The following is a 14,845-nucleotide window of genomic DNA, read 5'->3' as shown; positions in this document are numbered from 1 at the left end:
TAAATTTGTACTAATGTAATATATTCACAATTGGTTGGATCCTTGCATACAATTATGAAAATACAAACTAGGAAAACTTAAAAAATGCTTCTTTTTTAAGTCCAGAGGTTCTAACCATCTTTCTTTGTAGAGTTGTTAAAGAACACAAAGGTAAACTATCCCTGAGGCCTTTGGGTTTACTTGCCTGTAGCAGCAGTTGCCCCGTAAATAAACTGCGTTTTTTGCCTTCAAAATTAACTGGATTTTTTTTATCCTATTGTTCAAAAAATAATCAGATTTAGCTTTTTTTAAAGGACCTGTTTGAGCTGTTTGAATGTACAACTACATTTTATTACTGACCAGTGTGCATTTGGCACTGTGTTTCTGAGGAGACAGTCCCTGTTGCTGTTTTAGTTATTTGACTAAAATTTGAATGTAAAAGGGACAAACTACATTAGACCACGTTATCTCCTGAATGGCTTAAGCTCAGAAAACAAAATACATTGTAGGGGTGACAGTGGCGCAGTCATTGTGTCATTGGGCAAGACACTTCACCCAACTTGCCCCCAGTGTCTGCGTACATTGGTGTATGAATGAGAGAGTGAATGGGTGAGTGGATCCTTGCTGTAAAGTGCTTTGAGTGCCTAATGTAGGTGGAAAAGCGCTATATAAGTTGAGACCATTTACCCTGAAAATACTAAAAACATATAGCAGGTAACATTTAGCCTTTGTTTTTTATAGGAGGTCACAGATATCGTAAAAAATAATAAAATAAAGTATCATTTTTGCTGAGCTAGATAAGGACACAAACTGTAAACACGGAGTACCTAAAGGTTTGTTTAAATCATCTTGGCTTCATTAAATCCAGTACACCAGGTTATGATTTGTCAAAGCATTAAACACTGATGCAAATCATCGGCTTTCACTTCCATTTTTTTGTTATTATCTTTTTGTTACGAACAATATGTAAAATACTGTGTTAATACTGTATTGTAAAGAGTCTGTCTTAGTAATATATTTTGTGCCTATCAGATATCAGTTTTATTTGTATTTTTATATTTACTTTAAATGTACATAGCAGAACCATACAGCAGGGGGCAGTAGTCGTGACTTGGACGCGAGGACTAACCAAAAAGAACCAGGAAGAAGTGTTTTATTTTTATTTTTTTAGGCGGCACGATCATGGCGACGAGCGAAACCGTAAACATCCAACAAGCCGACGTTGTTGTAAATCGCTGGCTCGTTGATTATTATCTGGTTTTGGCCATCGATTTGCTCGAAAGGGAACAATACAACGACTTTTGTGCTATTCGAAATGTGCTTGACCGTGAGTATTGCAGCGATGCACGCAGCCTGCTGTGTGCTGGGACCAGGGAACAGTGTGTCGTAGTAAAGTTTGTTGTTGTGTTGATGTAGTGTGAGTGATCGCTCTGTGTATAAACGACCAAACAATCTCTGCCCTAGATGTTTTGAGTCGTCCTCTGGAGTCTGCTAAAAGTACACCCAAAAATGTTAGAGTGCTGGACTTTCTCACCTGGATAAACAAAGGGGAACAGCTTGGTGAGCGTGCATGTTTACATTTGTAGTTGCCCATTCTGTTCATTTTCTGTGGTTTTGATAAAAGTTTAAAAAAAAAAAAAACAGGCATTATTTTGTGCATTCTTACTTCCAGACGTGGCCTCCGACACAGACCCCACACTCAGCCCTTTAGAATCGGCCTTGGAAGTATTGGAAAGTCTGAAAGAGGACTGTCATCAGCTCGATTATGATAAGGTGTCCTCGTCACTGAAGGAGATGGTAGGTATTTTATATGGTCTCATTATTCCACGTGTGCTGGGCTTGATCAAAGTCACATGTTACTTTCAGATTGTTAAAATGTTTATCATCAATGGAAAGTTTGGGAAAGCGAAGAAGGCACTGAAACACTTTCCCAAGTCCATGTTTAGCAAGGTGAGGCAATTATTACACAGTAGTTTTGTGTTTGTTTTACATCCCTTTACTGTCCTGTGCAGAGCTTTTAGACAGGCCGAGAGATGCTTCATTTGTAGCAGACTTAAAAACTGCAGCCTATGCACAGTACATAATAACTGAAGATGTAGTCTTTTCAGTCAGTGTGTCTTTGTTGCATTTTTGTTTGTAGAAGGCCGCGTTAATGGGTCTCATCGACCAGAAGAGCGGTGGCCATAATATCAGTGGCCAAGTGAACTTTGGCCAGTTTAGGGAGGAGATGCTGGCCTTCTGTCAGGAACTTTGTCAGTTTACACCGCCATTTCTATTCAAGGTATGCAAATGTTAATAAATTACGAAAGCTGATGCTATGTGTTTAAGTTTGTTTATTAATATTATTTTTGTTTTATGTTGTAACAGGCTGCTGTCCGGCTTATTAAATCAAGACACACTGAGCCAGGTGACAATGTGGAAGCTCCAGAACAGCAGGAGGAGCCTGAGCAACTCTGCTGTGAGCGGGTCCTTTTACGACAGTGGTGCGTTTCTGTTCTTTTCAACATTATTATGACATATTACAACAATGGTTTTTAATATCTCATTAATGCATGTTTAAGTATGGGTGCAGCAAACCTCATGTAGTTTTTGGGTCTTAAAATATTATTTTACTCCAGATCTGTAGTGGTGGAAGGATCTAAAGTTTTGAGTATACCGCAAGAAAACTTGGTCATGTGAAATGCACCGAGGTGTTGGCTACTGTACATCGTGATGTGTATCTGTGGATATTGTTTCATGTCTACAGGTGCTCGTCATATAATTATAATGATTATCATGAAAAAGTGAATCTACTTCTGTCATTCAACTTTAACTGTGAAACTAATATATGATAGACTCATTACATGCAAAGTGAGATATGTAGCCTTTATTTGTTATCATTTTGAATATGGCCCAGCTTGTAAAAACCCCAAACTAAAAATCTCAGAAAATTCGAATATTTTAATAGACAGTAAGCCATGATCATCAAAATTATATGTCACTTTGCATGTATTGAGTCTTTCATATATTAGTTTCACATTTTAAGTTGAATAACAGTAAAGTAGTAAATTAAGTAAATTAACTTTTCATGATATATATTATGACAAGCACCTGTACATGTGGGGAATACACATGGAACAATATGCAGTGAGCGCCATCAAATGTACAGTAACTTTGAATGAGTACACAACCAGATGAAGACACAGACCTTGGCTCATGTCACTGCCCGTTTTAGAGGGAGAGGACATGTTCATATTCAATGTCACCCAGCATTCAGCTGAATGCTGCAGTCTTGACCATTTGGGTTTTGGATAAAAGTAGGCGGGCCCAGGCCCACTTATGGTGCAGCATGTGATGCGGATATGGAGATATATGGGGCACATTTGCAAAGCCAACATCCTAACACTTGCGTCATTCATTTATTTATTTTGTCTCTGCAACGACTGTCTCTTTAGCAACCGTGTGTTTATGGAGAAGTCCAGATTGGAAGCGGGATTCAATGTGTTAGCAGATGGGACAAGTTTTAATAACTTGCAAGAAGAGGAAGAACGGGCACAGAGCCAACCAATTTCTTTGCATCTATCTCCGAGTCCTGAGGATGCTAATGGGGAAGTAAAAGATGAGTTATATCAAAGAACTTCTGATAGCCCGATGGAGGCTTCCCCAGCTGACGAACCAGCACAAATGTGTGACATTCCACAACCACCAACAAGTTCACTCTCAAAAATGGGAACAATACCAACCAAGAGACGGCAGTGCACCATCGCACAGCTGGTGGTGGAGCCAGACAGCCCAGTTTTGTCTCAGGAAGTTCACTGTGAACTCGCAACAAAGGAAACACAAGAAGAATCACCTGAACAATCGAATGCCGGCGACTCACCGAGTCCAATAATTGAGTGTGAAGTTAGCAAACCTGTGCGGAAACGGTCATTTAAGAGTTGTGACAGGTAAAGTTAATACTCTGAAGCTTTTTGTTTGTTGAAGGTAAGGAATGACTAAAGAATCTCTTAACAGAGCCAAAGCGAGATCTGAGGGCAAGATGCCACCCAAGAGGAATGAGGACATTTCTGATCCAGATGAAATTTTAAGGCGTGTTAATAATACAAGCAGGTAATTTTTTATTAAAAAACAGACAAAAAAGACGCAAGGTGAGTTACTGTCAATAAAATTATATCTTCACAGAGAGACAGAAAATGAAGATGTGGAAGTCTCAGATGGCTTAGACAGTTCCCCTGGTGCCTCAATACTAACAAGTTCTACTCCTGACAAAAACAAATCCACCCCACACACAAAATGGTAAGTAAACGTTGAAGTTCAAGTAATAGTAAAACAAATGGCTGGGATGAATTGAGACATTTTTGTGTTTGAATATATCTTGAAACAGGAAAAAGGCATTCAACAGTGCCAGGGAGTCAAAGGAGGCGTGGAGTGATGAAGAAGCGCTTTTTGATGACGGTAAATACATGTATATTTATTTTAGTTAAAATATATATATTTCTGTAACCTTTTATGTTACACAGGGTCATTAAATGAAAGCCTGTCCAATTCTGGAAGAAAAAGGGTAATAATTTAACCTTTTATCATGTTCGCCCTTTTCAAACAAAGTTAATTTCTTCTTCTAAAAAGGAGTTATATTTATAAATGTATTGATGTTCCAGAAATGGACAGACAGTGAGACCCAGCGACTGAAAGAAGGGGTTGACAAATTTGGAGAGGGAAATTGGTGCAAGATAAAGGCATACTACAACTTCAAAGATCGAACAAATGTCAACTTGAAAGACCGATGGAGAACAATGAAGAAACTGAAGATGGTGTAACAAGAGGTTTACAGAAAAATGTTTTATATACGGTTTATATTCAGACAGTTTGACCTTTTTTTTTATTTTTTTGGCATTTTCAAAAAGTTCAATAAACTTCAAGTTAGCTATATAAAAAAAAAGTGTTTTCATTTTGTTCAATCTTATTACAGACATTTTTTTAGACATAAAGTGCCCAAATAATTACTAATGTGATACTTGTTGATACCTGGATATTGTAAGAGAGTGGTTAATAGGAAAACCTACCGAGTCAATTAGCAAGATGTTGACGATCAAGTTTGGCACAATAGAATCGTATTGGTATTCCAAATTTAGTGCCGCTTCTTTCATTCAGCATCTTTAAGGAAGTTCACCGTTTTTCCATACTGAGAAATGTTCTTACCTGAGCTTAGACGAGTTGATGCATACCTGTCTGGTCTTTGTACGTGCCCTCAGTCACACAAAAACAAAAGGTGTTGTTAGCATTTGGCTCCTCCCAATGTATTCCTATAGCTCCAAACGGGGGCGAAGTTGGCAGCTACCACGCTCCTTCACGGGCATCCACAAAGACCAGACAGGTACGTATCAACTCGTCTAAGCTCAGGTAAGAACATATCACAGTATGGAAGAACGATGTGCCCTCAGTCACGCAAAAAGACCAAAGACGTTTTTAGCATTGGCCTCTCCCAGTATATTCCGATAGCTCCAAACGGGGTGAAGTTAGAGAAGCAACCACGCTCTTCCACGGGCACGCACAAAGACCAGAGAGGTATGCATCAACTCGTCTAAGCTCAGGAAAGAATATATCTCAGTATGGAAAAACGGTGAACTATTCCTTTAATATTCCAACCATTGGCAAGCTTTAGCTGTCAAGACCTGTTGTATGAAGATGACCAAAAAGGATAGTACACAAGTATAAAGTCCATATCTTGTTGAGTCCTTATGTTAATGCATCCTCATTCCGAATGAACTCTCCAACATCTGCCTGGTGGAATACAACTATGGCCATTGGATCCATTCGTCGACACTCCTGTGTAGACTTTGCGGCCACTCCAAATCCCTAATAATTACAAATGTGTTAATGTCTGCAACACAATATCTGAAGAGGGGAGTAGACCCGTGGTTGGTGTAGAAGTACTTACAAGAGGTACATCCGCCATGGAATACACAACAACTCCCTGGTACTGCTCTGTGTTCTCAGTGATCCTTCCAAGCCCGGATTTCAGCACATGGTTTCCGTAAAGAAAAGACTGCTCAGATCCAGGCTTCACCCACACCTTGTACTGAAAAAAGGTCAAATAATTAATCAACCTATAATTCAGAACCAGTTTAATGTCTGACGGAAGTAAACATACCTTTGCATAGGGAGCAAGAAAATCCAGAGCCGTGATATGAAGGCGGAACTTTTGGGTTTTGGTGAATTTGCCAAAACACGTGCCCACTGACACGAGCTTGTCCCTCGCGACGTTTGTTGCCAACTTTAGAATTTTTTCACTGTTAAAAAAAAAAAGAAAATACGTTATCTTCCCAATCCAAATGCAAAACCTCTCCATTATTACATACCTCAAATAGTAGACGCGATCATTATGAAGCCTGAAGCAGTAAGTACCGTCAGGTCTGTCCACTAGAAGTTTGATGTTTTCACCAATGCTGTAAAAGGCAAAAACACCGCTAGCATCATGGGCACGATCAAACGCATACAATCCGAAACACTGACCATTTCCAAGTACTTACTATTTCGATAATTTTTGGAACATTGTCTTTGTTTCTTCATCTGTTAGAGGACGCATGATGCTTACTTTTAATGCGCTAAAACAGACACCAGACTCTCTTGAAAACGTGGGTCGAAAAGTGTTGCCCTTTAAACCGGAAGTCAACGTATTCAATGAGCGAACTTCCTGTTTTTTTTTATTTCATTCTTCAGATTTGTCATACGCCTCTCTTACTCCGGAAAGCTGGCCCCTACCAGGTACGAGATTATTAATCAGAATAAGACGTTTCCCAAAAGCCGTGCAACACGTTGTATTTAAGTTAATTATTTTTGCCAAAACAATTTACATCGCTGGTTCATAAATACTTTCTGGAGGTATATGATCGAAAATAGGCGCACCTAGCATGGTTAGCTTCGTGACACTGAAAAACACCCTCTTTGCCACTAGCAAAGGAGCTAAGCTAACACTGTTTGCTTTAATGTTAACGTCGGTTTGCGACAAGCACTGACCCAAAAAGTTGACGATCGGATATGGAGACGAAGCAATTGTAAAACGCTTACGTTTTGTTAAAATGTTACATTTGCCGCAGTGTCCACTACTTACATAACCTCTTAATTGTTTGTAAATACTGATAGTCAGTTTCGTAATCCGATATTAGAGCAAGGGAGTAACTAATCCTATGTGGATTACACCACCCTTTTAAATCAACATTGCACACTATTATTCCATGTTAGATTATGTTTGGTTTATTGGTGTTTACCATGATCTCCAAGGTCACAAATAACCTGATATATCTTGATAGCTCTGCCAGAAATCATCGTTTTGTTCTGGATTCATTTGTTGTAGCCTCATTCTGTCTGCTAATCGACATAATTAGGCAGAATTAGGCTAAAAGAGAATAGCATGGAATAGGACAACCTATTTTACCTCAAAACTAATTTAACTTTTCCTATTATTTGTTGTATCTGCAGGTTCTTCCCCTCTGTGCTTGCTGAGTGCTTGCTGTGTTAACAGCTTGCTCTAGAAACGCAGTGTATGTCTGTCATCAGTTTCCGGCTTGTGTTTGTGGCTCTGATAACGCTGAACAGGAAGACGGCAAGTGAAGGAGACGTCTGAGCTGAGAGGAAACTGCTGTGGCTTCTTCTTTAACCTCAGTATGACTGAGTTCTGGGTTTGTTTTAGCTGCTGCATCGCTGAGCAGCCTCAGCCGGTGAGTACACATTCAACTCATGTTTTAAGGAAGCTATACTGGTCAGACTGAAAATTAGCTGACTTAGTTAAAAAGGCTGCAATATGATTTTATACTTTGGCAGTACAATCTTTCATTTGTCTTGATTGTCTTTTTGTTTTGTTTTCCTCCTCCTATGTCAACAAGCTGCCAGTTTATCGGTTAATATGTTGTCTTTTGTGTTGTTTTTTTCCAGAAACGGCGGCGGCGAATTGATCGCTCCATGATTGGGGAGCCAACAAACTTTGTCCACACCACACACGTTGGCTCAGGGGATATGGGCCTAGGACTGGCAACAGTATGTTCGTGCTACTGGTTTCTTTAAATGATCAGTTTTTGCTACTCTTTCTTTAACTTTTTTTCGTTTATTCTAAAAAGGTGGACCTCGTTCAGACCCAAATGAAATCTAAAGGAGGCTATGCACATGGAGGATCTGAAGGGTCCCAGTTATAGCATGGTAAGACATGGTTCATTTGGTCTATTTTAAAGGGGGGGTATTATGCAAAATCGATTGTTGTCGAATGTTATTATGTCATTCCCTCATTAAAAACATGCCTGAAGTGTTGCCTTGGCACATTCCCGTATTTTTGAGTAATCTGTAAAAACTCTGATGGCAGCCATTTTAGGGATAGCTTTGCCTGAGTCCTCCTAGGAACGCCTCCACCTCCTGGAGACGCCTCCGAGCTTTTGTCACCAGCCGAGTAACCGACCACTGCTCCTCAGCAGATCCCCCTCCCCACTGATGCCACAGACAGCGTGTGGAGGGGGCGTGCCAGAAAGGGTCAGAGGTTCTAAGACAGAGGCCTATTTCAAGACATTCGCTACAGCCATTTTGAGAGAGCAATTTTATACAAGGCAGTTATTCTAATTTACTGCATTTACAGACCAACAGCAGGTTGCGTCATCATTGTAGTGTGCTATAGACTGGTGCTATGTGATTGAAAAAAGCCTAATACCCCCTCTTTAATATAATCGTGAAAAGTATGTGTTGGTTTTTATGACATACTTTTTAAAGGTATGTTGTTGTGTTGTCAGCAACAATGTTTGTACTTTCTCCAGCATAGCCATGATGTTTAATAAATTGCCCTTCTGTTTCTGTATGGCTGTGGCACATTGTTCTGCTAACCTTGTTTGGAAATGAGTAGATCTCGAGGTTTAACATTCTGGCCAAAATAAGCCAAAAGTGTATTGCACTTTCACAGCAGTAACTGGTCTGAAAATAGCTAATTACAATGAGCCCAGAGAGCTGTTCCTTTCTGCTTGATCTAGTAGTACTGCAGGATCTTTCGTTGGTTGGTGTAAACTTTTGATTTCCATATTTTTCAAGATACTGATTTGAATCTCCTTCTGTCTCTACAGCTGTTCTCTGGTGATTCTACTATTGGTAACTAGAAGCAGTTATGTCTGTAAAGGACACAGGACCAAAAGATACTACTGCTTTTTTTTTTTTTTTTTATGTATATATTTTTATTTCCCATTCCTTTTAATGAAAGCACTGCTATCCATTTGCTGCCATACTGTTGCACTGTAAAGAATAGCTGTCTAAAATAGATAGGACGCCATAGGTATAGTATAAACTTAAATGTATGCGTGTGTGTATGAGAAAACTATTTTCAAAATATTGCTGTTGTAGCCCATTTTGATGCCTGTATTTATTGTCTGATGTTGTGAACGGACCTCATGGTGGCTGGGCCACATTGGAGATTTGGAACATTCAGTTTCATGCTTTATTCTCAGAGGGTTATTAAGAAACAGGTGGAGATGGCAAAGCTAAATGAAAATATTCTGAGAAATAGTCATGCTTTCTGAGTTCAGGGTTAAGATTGCTCTTTGGTAAACTTGAATTAGAGTATAGTACACTGGACCATACATTGTACATGCACACTTGCTTTTGCGTCGATTTCCACTTTTTTTTTTTTTTTTTTTTTTTAAACCTTCATTTAGAACAAACCATAGAGCATTTTAATAAACTATGAATTTACTATATGCCTTCTGTAGTTGTTTTCTAGACTTCGCCAAGATGCATATTTTTAAGCTTTTTCCTCTTTAAAACCCATCTGCAAGAGTAGACTGATTGTGTCTTGCCTTCTTCTCATAGTCATGGGTAAGAAAGTATACGCTCTCTCTGAAAGTTATGTTGAATAGAGACTATGCTTTCGGGCCAAATGAAGCTGTCGTATTGCTTGTAAATTTCTGTCAAATCCAGTCTGGTACATGTTTGTAGCAGTGTTTTGGGGTTTCATTGATACAGTGTTAAAAATGCTTGTATGGATAAACTTTGTTTCTATATATCTTCGCCTTCACACAGTCTAAATGTTTGTCTTAAAATTTTCACCTTTTCTGTTTGTGCCAAATTACAAAGATGTCTTCAAAGGCAGTCGGTTTCTTCTTATTTTAAGTTCAAATGCGCACTATATTAAAATTACTGTTAGAATTTTTACTTCTTTAATCAGAGTAGATTTTATAATCAGGTGAAATTCAAAGAATAGACCAGCAGGCTTTGGTCTGTTCAACCTTGAAAAGGATAGTCCGTGTATTGTGTATGACAAAGTTACTATTTTAATTTTAGTAACTTGTAGCATACTCTTTGAACATTATATTTCCTCATTATCTTTATATCCCAAAGTTATTGCGTATTAAGCTGGAAGTGAAGTCTGCCAACCGAGGCTCTATGTACAAACTACTTTAGAATGTTTCCCATTATGATGCATTTGAATTGTCAAAGTTTATGTAGTTTTAGTGTAAATGAGCTAACAAATGTTATCTGCAAGAATGCATATTTTCTATTCACAGAAGCAGCATAAAAGAAATTAGGTTTAAGATTTAAATATTCCTTACTTTCTTTTTTTTTTATGTGGTGCCAAGCCATGAAAATGTTCATTTGTGCCCGCATTAACTGTGCTGTAACATTTACGTGAATGAATGTAATTGTTATTGGTTGTTGTGCTGGTAACTATTAATGTAAACCAACCTCAAATTTTGCAACTGTAAAATCCTCTGAAAAAACACACTTAAACCAGCAGGTTGTGCAAGTGGACCATTTGAATGTTCGAGGATATTTTTGTTCTGCTGAAGATCTGTTTTCAATTTTCAAAATAAAACTTAAAGAACCTAAGACGTTTTCATGATTTTTCAGTTTCCCCTAGGTTTATTTACACACCTATTAATGTTAAATGATGTATAATGACTTGCATGAACAAGGCTGTACAAGAGGAAGTATAAGCCAGGCAAAGCTAGATTTAATAATAAATTGTGTGCAAGACAGAAAAAGGAGATGAAACGGGTTTAGTTTTTCTTTGGTTTTTGTTTTGTTTTTTACCTTTGGCAATATATCTGCTGAATTCTGTTGTGGGACAATGACTTCTGCAATTCCTCAAGCTGGCAAGCCACAACAAATGAAATGGAGGGAGACCTAGAATTCTACCCACTCAAGTGTTTTCAGTGAACCATAGACATAAAGATGACAGGCTTGGTTTGGAAGAGGATCTTTACTTGATACAGTCAGCATAAACAAACGGCTGACAGAGTGCCCCTCTCTGGTTTCCCGCTTAGTGCTCAGATCAGCAGGTAAAACAGCTGAAGCGTAGAGATCCGGGGGAATAGTTCATTGCACAACTACTGCATTAGTGTATGATGATATGAAGACCAGTCATTGAGTTCTTTAATGTAGTTTGGGAACAGATCATTGTCATTTTCTGTTTGTGTGGTAAAGTCCTCAGCAGACCCTGGGAAAATCAAAACAGTTGGTGCAATAGCAATATAGAAGTCATTATTGTGTTACTGCACATGCATATAGAAAGGCAATGATAGACAATGCAACACCACTAGCTATCCTCTGTATCGAAAACAGTTCATGAAGATGCCAGAAGAATGCCAGTCTTTTGGACCCCAAATAGAATAGTCTCACAAAAACAATAAACATACTGTATGTATATTACAGTATATATATTATTATTATTATACAACTTACAGTGCCAGTGGCTCTCAAGTGAATGTGTTCTCCATGGTTCACATGCGTAGCTCCAACTTTCAGTGTTGTTTAGTTGGTCCATTAACTATGAACAAAGATACAATGAAGAAAGACGATGTTTCTTGAGAATGTGGTAGAAAAACAGCAAAATGCCAATACCTTAAAAACAGCTTCTTTCTGCTCCAGCTCAGAAATCTCTGTGGACGCTCCTGAGCAACAACACAACAGTGTGCATCATGATGGCCTTTGCCTTTGTAACTGAACAAATATCGCTTCACGTACCATAGGATGAGGTGCTCTCATTATATGCCCCCACTCTGTCTTTTGGTATTGAGTTTGGAGCAGATCTGATTGGTTGCCAAGGCTGTATCACACATTTGTCATTATCACGATTTGTTGAATGACTTCTTGATCTACTTGACCTCTGCGCTGAAGTTGAAGCTAATGGGCATCAAGAGGAAGATCAAAACTTCTATCTATGTATTATTAAACATGATCATTATTTATGTTTTTAGTACCTCTCCTCCTCTTAGCTGTTTTGTTTGGCAGCATCCGATAAACTCTGTATGCATTGGTGCCTTTTTTCTTGCTGTGCTCCCGAAGCTCGCAGATATCAGACAAAGAATTCAATGCACATCGGAAATTTGCCTTCCATGTTTTTGGGTCCGGTTTGTCCTTCCCTGGTTGATATCGGCCTGCAGACAGAAAACATGATGACATAATCTATGCATGTACACAAAGCTAGTTCTGTCAATCGAATATATCTTTTAATCGGATCAATCGCACTTGTGAAATTCGATTAATCATGATTAATCGCAGGAAGTGTTTCTCTAATAATTATCATCATTATTAATACTTGGCCGACATAAAAAAAATGTTAATGCATTTCATTAACCACAGTTAATTCACAGTTTCATAATTCTATCTTATAACGGGGATCTCTGACCAGTAGCTCACCAGCCCTTTCTTGGTCACTCACCTAAGGCTTTCAACAATTCCACACGCACTTGATAAGTCACATTTTAGATACATTTTCTTTGGGTGCTGAACATTTTGAACAGAATCTGCAAACTTTACATAGTATAAGCAGTGTTGGGAGTAACGTATTGCAAAAGTACCGAGTTACAAAAATATATTACTTTTTCCAGTAACTAAAGAATATAGCATATTACGTAAAAGAAAATATGGGAATATATTAGTCATTACATTTCAAGTAACTTGAGTTACACAGGCATTTAAATGTATGAACAAAAAATTGCCAAACACCCCCCAAATATAATGCAGCATGTCAAATCAAGCTGGACATTGATCTGCAGTCTGTAGTTATAACGTCGTCAAAACAAAACACGAGAGAATGGGGGCGTTATTACTATTTTCAGTTTATATTTTACTAAAAGTAATTCAAAGTAGTGTAACTCTGCTAGTAATATGTAAAACAAACATATTACATTTTTAAAGCAGTAATAACTAATATAGAATATATACTTTTTTTTTAAGAAACTTGCCTAACACTGAGTTTAAGGACAACATGAAAGTCATTTTTGTTGAAATAACATAATTAGCCTCTTTGATGCATAAGCAGCTCTCTGTTGCTTTTGTTACACGAAAGTACCTCAACATGTAAAAAGGTTGAATAGAAGTGCTTTGTTTTTCAGGTCTTGTGTGTGCTCAGATACAAGAATGTGGTTGGTCAAATCATATACAAGTCATTTGCGATTAATTCATGATGTGTGCACATTTATTTATTTTTTTCATTTGATTAATCGTGAGACGCTTCAAATTTGACAGCCCTAATAAAATGAATTATTATGAGGTTATGAAATTGGATGCCGTCTGACCGTCAAGCTAAATGGATCAACAGTTTTGATGACAGCAGTTTCACATCCTTGTCTGGAGTTGAGTTGATGTTTGTTTTTCTGAATTCTGACAGCAACATGACAGGGCACTACACCCATTAACATGATATTACACAACTGCATTGTCAGTCAAAAGCATGTTGTTAGAATAAAATTTATAAAAGCCTTGTTCATGTATCAAATTTGTTGTCTGGCCTACAGGTAAGGTTGGTGACAAGAATGCCGTAGATCAAGATAAACATGGCATTAACGCACTGAAAACTATGCAAACAAGTAACTGCCATGTGGGCTGTGATGGGATAAAGGATGACATTTTAAAAGAGGACAAAATTTTACACAACCAATCAAGTCCAACGCATAGGCCTATTCTCAAAATGGAAATGAGTTCATGTACTGTATACAATGCTCCAATGCATCAAAGTGGCACAAATATGAGGAATAATGTACAAGCTCCCACCATTACATAAATAATGTCATAAATGTGTTCAAAGTGAGAAGCTGTGTTTTCTGAAAGTTCATACCCACCAGTGTGTATTGCCCAGCTCCTGAAAAGTGTGGCATCCCGGTCAATACTCCAGCCATGACGAGCTGCATGTTTCCATGGAATCTGGAAGATCTGTGCCACCTATACACAACAGAAACATCTTTTTTTTCTTCCCCCTAACAAGTAGAAGTATTGTCTATAATAGCATAAGGATTTACCCGGTCAAGCCACCTGACCCCTGGATACTCCCCTGAATGAATCTGCTTCTCCAGCCATGCTCTCAATCTCAGACGGCCTTGCTGCTGCATGCTGTACAAAAACACTAAAACTTCATCTCAGGTCAACAGGTAGTCTATTAAGGAGTTGGAGTACGTTCCAAGCCCTCTCCGACATTCATCCAATCACCCGCAATACACTTATGATACGCCATCTCCTCGGCCAATGAGTGCAGTCGAATGGCTCCTCGCATTACAGGAAATGCTCCATTAAAGTTTGTAGTAATCTATCTTGGTCTGTCTTGTTCTCTGTCTTACTCTCTGACACTCACATAAAAATGAATCAGCGTGCGCTTTCGCTGTGGAAGATTCTATAAAAGTCACAAAAGTTCTTTTTCGACCACCATCAGAAATACAGTTTGAGCAATCTGTGAGTGAGTGTGAAATGTCTTCATGGAAATTATAAGTGTAGTTTTATTTACAAATCCACCAGCCTCTATTACATTCATTCTGGATATGTGCCAAGTTTCTTTGTTAGAGGTTTGGCAGTTAGATTTCAAGAGAAAGCAATGAGGAAGTATTTTTTTGTAACAAGCTCCGCGTTCTCCTCTGTTCTGTTGGAATAG

At 38.4% G+C, this 14,845-nt stretch overlaps 5 protein-coding genes across 6 annotated transcripts in view; 2 read left to right on the top strand and 3 right to left on the bottom strand.

Annotated features, from left to right (window-relative positions):
* Nucleotides 1-14,845, bottom strand: part of LOC306962704 (phosphatidate phosphatase LPIN1-like) — a 113,669-nt gene that overhangs the window by 65,556 nt on the left and 33,268 nt on the right. The gene's annotated exons all lie outside the window — the stretch shown is intronic.
* Nucleotides 1,123-4,584, top strand: terfa (telomeric repeat binding factor a). Of its 2 annotated transcripts, none has more exons than XM_079555576.1 (10): nucleotides 1,123-1,306; nucleotides 1,444-1,539; nucleotides 1,652-1,776; nucleotides 1,846-1,929; nucleotides 2,120-2,260; nucleotides 2,347-2,462; nucleotides 3,414-3,905; nucleotides 3,973-4,068; nucleotides 4,141-4,258; nucleotides 4,350-4,584. In XM_079555576.1, the coding sequence occupies exons 1-9, from the start codon at nucleotides 1,162-1,164 to the stop codon at nucleotides 4,256-4,258; spliced, it is 1,413 nt and encodes a 470-aa protein (XP_079411702.1). In that variant the 5' UTR covers nucleotides 1,123-1,161; the 3' UTR covers nucleotides 4,350-4,584. The 2 variants fall into 2 exon arrangements, with proteins under 2 accessions (XP_079411702.1, XP_079411703.1); XM_079555577.1 differs by having other exon boundaries at nucleotides 3,973-4,049; nucleotides 4,143-4,258; nucleotides 4,350-4,582.
* nip7 (NIP7 nucleolar pre-rRNA processing protein) lies at nucleotides 5,577-6,619 on the bottom strand. Its single transcript, XM_079554612.1, has 5 exons — nucleotides 6,489-6,619; nucleotides 6,318-6,404; nucleotides 6,110-6,248; nucleotides 5,897-6,037; nucleotides 5,577-5,814 (listed from the first exon to the last, which is right to left on the bottom strand). The coding sequence occupies exons 1-5, from the start codon at nucleotides 6,542-6,544 to the stop codon at nucleotides 5,695-5,697; spliced, it is 543 nt and encodes a 180-aa protein (XP_079410738.1). The 5' UTR covers nucleotides 6,545-6,619; the 3' UTR covers nucleotides 5,577-5,694.
* cdc42se2 (CDC42 small effector 2) lies at nucleotides 6,594-10,809 on the top strand. Its single transcript, XM_079554614.1, has 5 exons — nucleotides 6,594-6,723; nucleotides 7,438-7,676; nucleotides 7,891-7,992; nucleotides 8,073-8,151; nucleotides 9,054-10,809. Exons 2-4 carry the CDS (start codon nucleotides 7,623-7,625, stop codon nucleotides 8,145-8,147), a joined length of 231 nt encoding a protein of 76 aa, XP_079410740.1. The 5' UTR covers nucleotides 6,594-6,723; nucleotides 7,438-7,622; the 3' UTR covers nucleotides 8,148-8,151; nucleotides 9,054-10,809.
* On the bottom strand, nucleotides 10,991-14,531 carry LOC306962305 (uncharacterized protein). The gene is made up of 8 exons (XM_079555418.1): nucleotides 14,410-14,531; nucleotides 14,223-14,313; nucleotides 14,046-14,145; nucleotides 12,183-12,359; nucleotides 11,947-12,105; nucleotides 11,824-11,873; nucleotides 11,665-11,749; nucleotides 10,991-11,419 (listed from the first exon to the last, which is right to left on the bottom strand). The coding sequence occupies exons 2-8, from the start codon at nucleotides 14,310-14,312 to the stop codon at nucleotides 11,310-11,312; spliced, it is 771 nt and encodes a 256-aa protein (XP_079411544.1). The 5' UTR covers nucleotide 14,313; nucleotides 14,410-14,531; the 3' UTR covers nucleotides 10,991-11,309.

The sequence above is a fragment of the Gobius niger genome, assembly GCF_951799975.1.
Source record: "Gobius niger genome assembly, chromosome: 4".
Classification (NCBI taxonomy): Eukaryota; Metazoa; Chordata; class Actinopteri; order Gobiiformes; family Gobiidae; genus Gobius; species Gobius niger.
This window is presented reverse-complemented; position numbering and strand designations above follow the sequence as displayed.

Coding starts and splice junctions, on each gene's coding strand:
- terfa (XM_079555576.1), top strand. CDS start 1,162: ATGGCGACGAGCGAAACCGTAAACATCCAACAAGCCGACGTTGTTGTA. Junction 1,930..2,119: donor CCAAGTCCATGTTTAGCAAG/GTGAGGCAATTA, acceptor TTTTGTTTGTAG/AAGGCCGCGTTAATGGGTCT. Junction 2,261..2,346: donor CACCGCCATTTCTATTCAAG/GTATGCAAATGT, acceptor ATGTTGTAACAG/GCTGCTGTCCGGCTTATTAA.
- nip7 (XM_079554612.1), bottom strand. CDS start 6,544: ATGCGTCCTCTAACAGATGAAGAAACAAAGACAATGTTCCAAAAATTA. Junction 6,249..6,317: donor GATCGCGTCTACTATTTGAG/GTATGTAATAAT, acceptor TTTTTTTAACAG/TGAAAAAATTCTAAAGTTGG. Junction 6,038..6,109: donor TTCTTGCTCCCTATGCAAAG/GTATGTTTACTT, acceptor ACCTTTTTTCAG/TACAAGGTGTGGGTGAAGCC.
- cdc42se2 (XM_079554614.1), top strand. CDS start 7,623: ATGACTGAGTTCTGGGTTTGTTTTAGCTGCTGCATCGCTGAGCAGCCT. Junction 7,677..7,890: donor TCGCTGAGCAGCCTCAGCCG/GTGAGTACACAT, acceptor GTTTTTTTCCAG/AAACGGCGGCGGCGAATTGA. Junction 7,993..8,072: donor TGGGCCTAGGACTGGCAACA/GTATGTTCGTGC, acceptor TATTCTAAAAAG/GTGGACCTCGTTCAGACCCA.
- LOC306962305 (XM_079555418.1), bottom strand. CDS start 14,312: ATGCAGCAGCAAGGCCGTCTGAGATTGAGAGCATGGCTGGAGAAGCAG. Junction 12,106..12,182: donor AACAGCTAAGAGGAGGAGAG/GTACTAAAAACA, acceptor GATGCCCATTAG/CTTCAACTTCAGCGCAGAGG. Junction 11,420..11,664: donor ACTTGAGAGCCACTGGCACT/GTAAGTTGTATA, acceptor TGATTTTCCCAG/GGTCTGCTGAGGACTTTACC.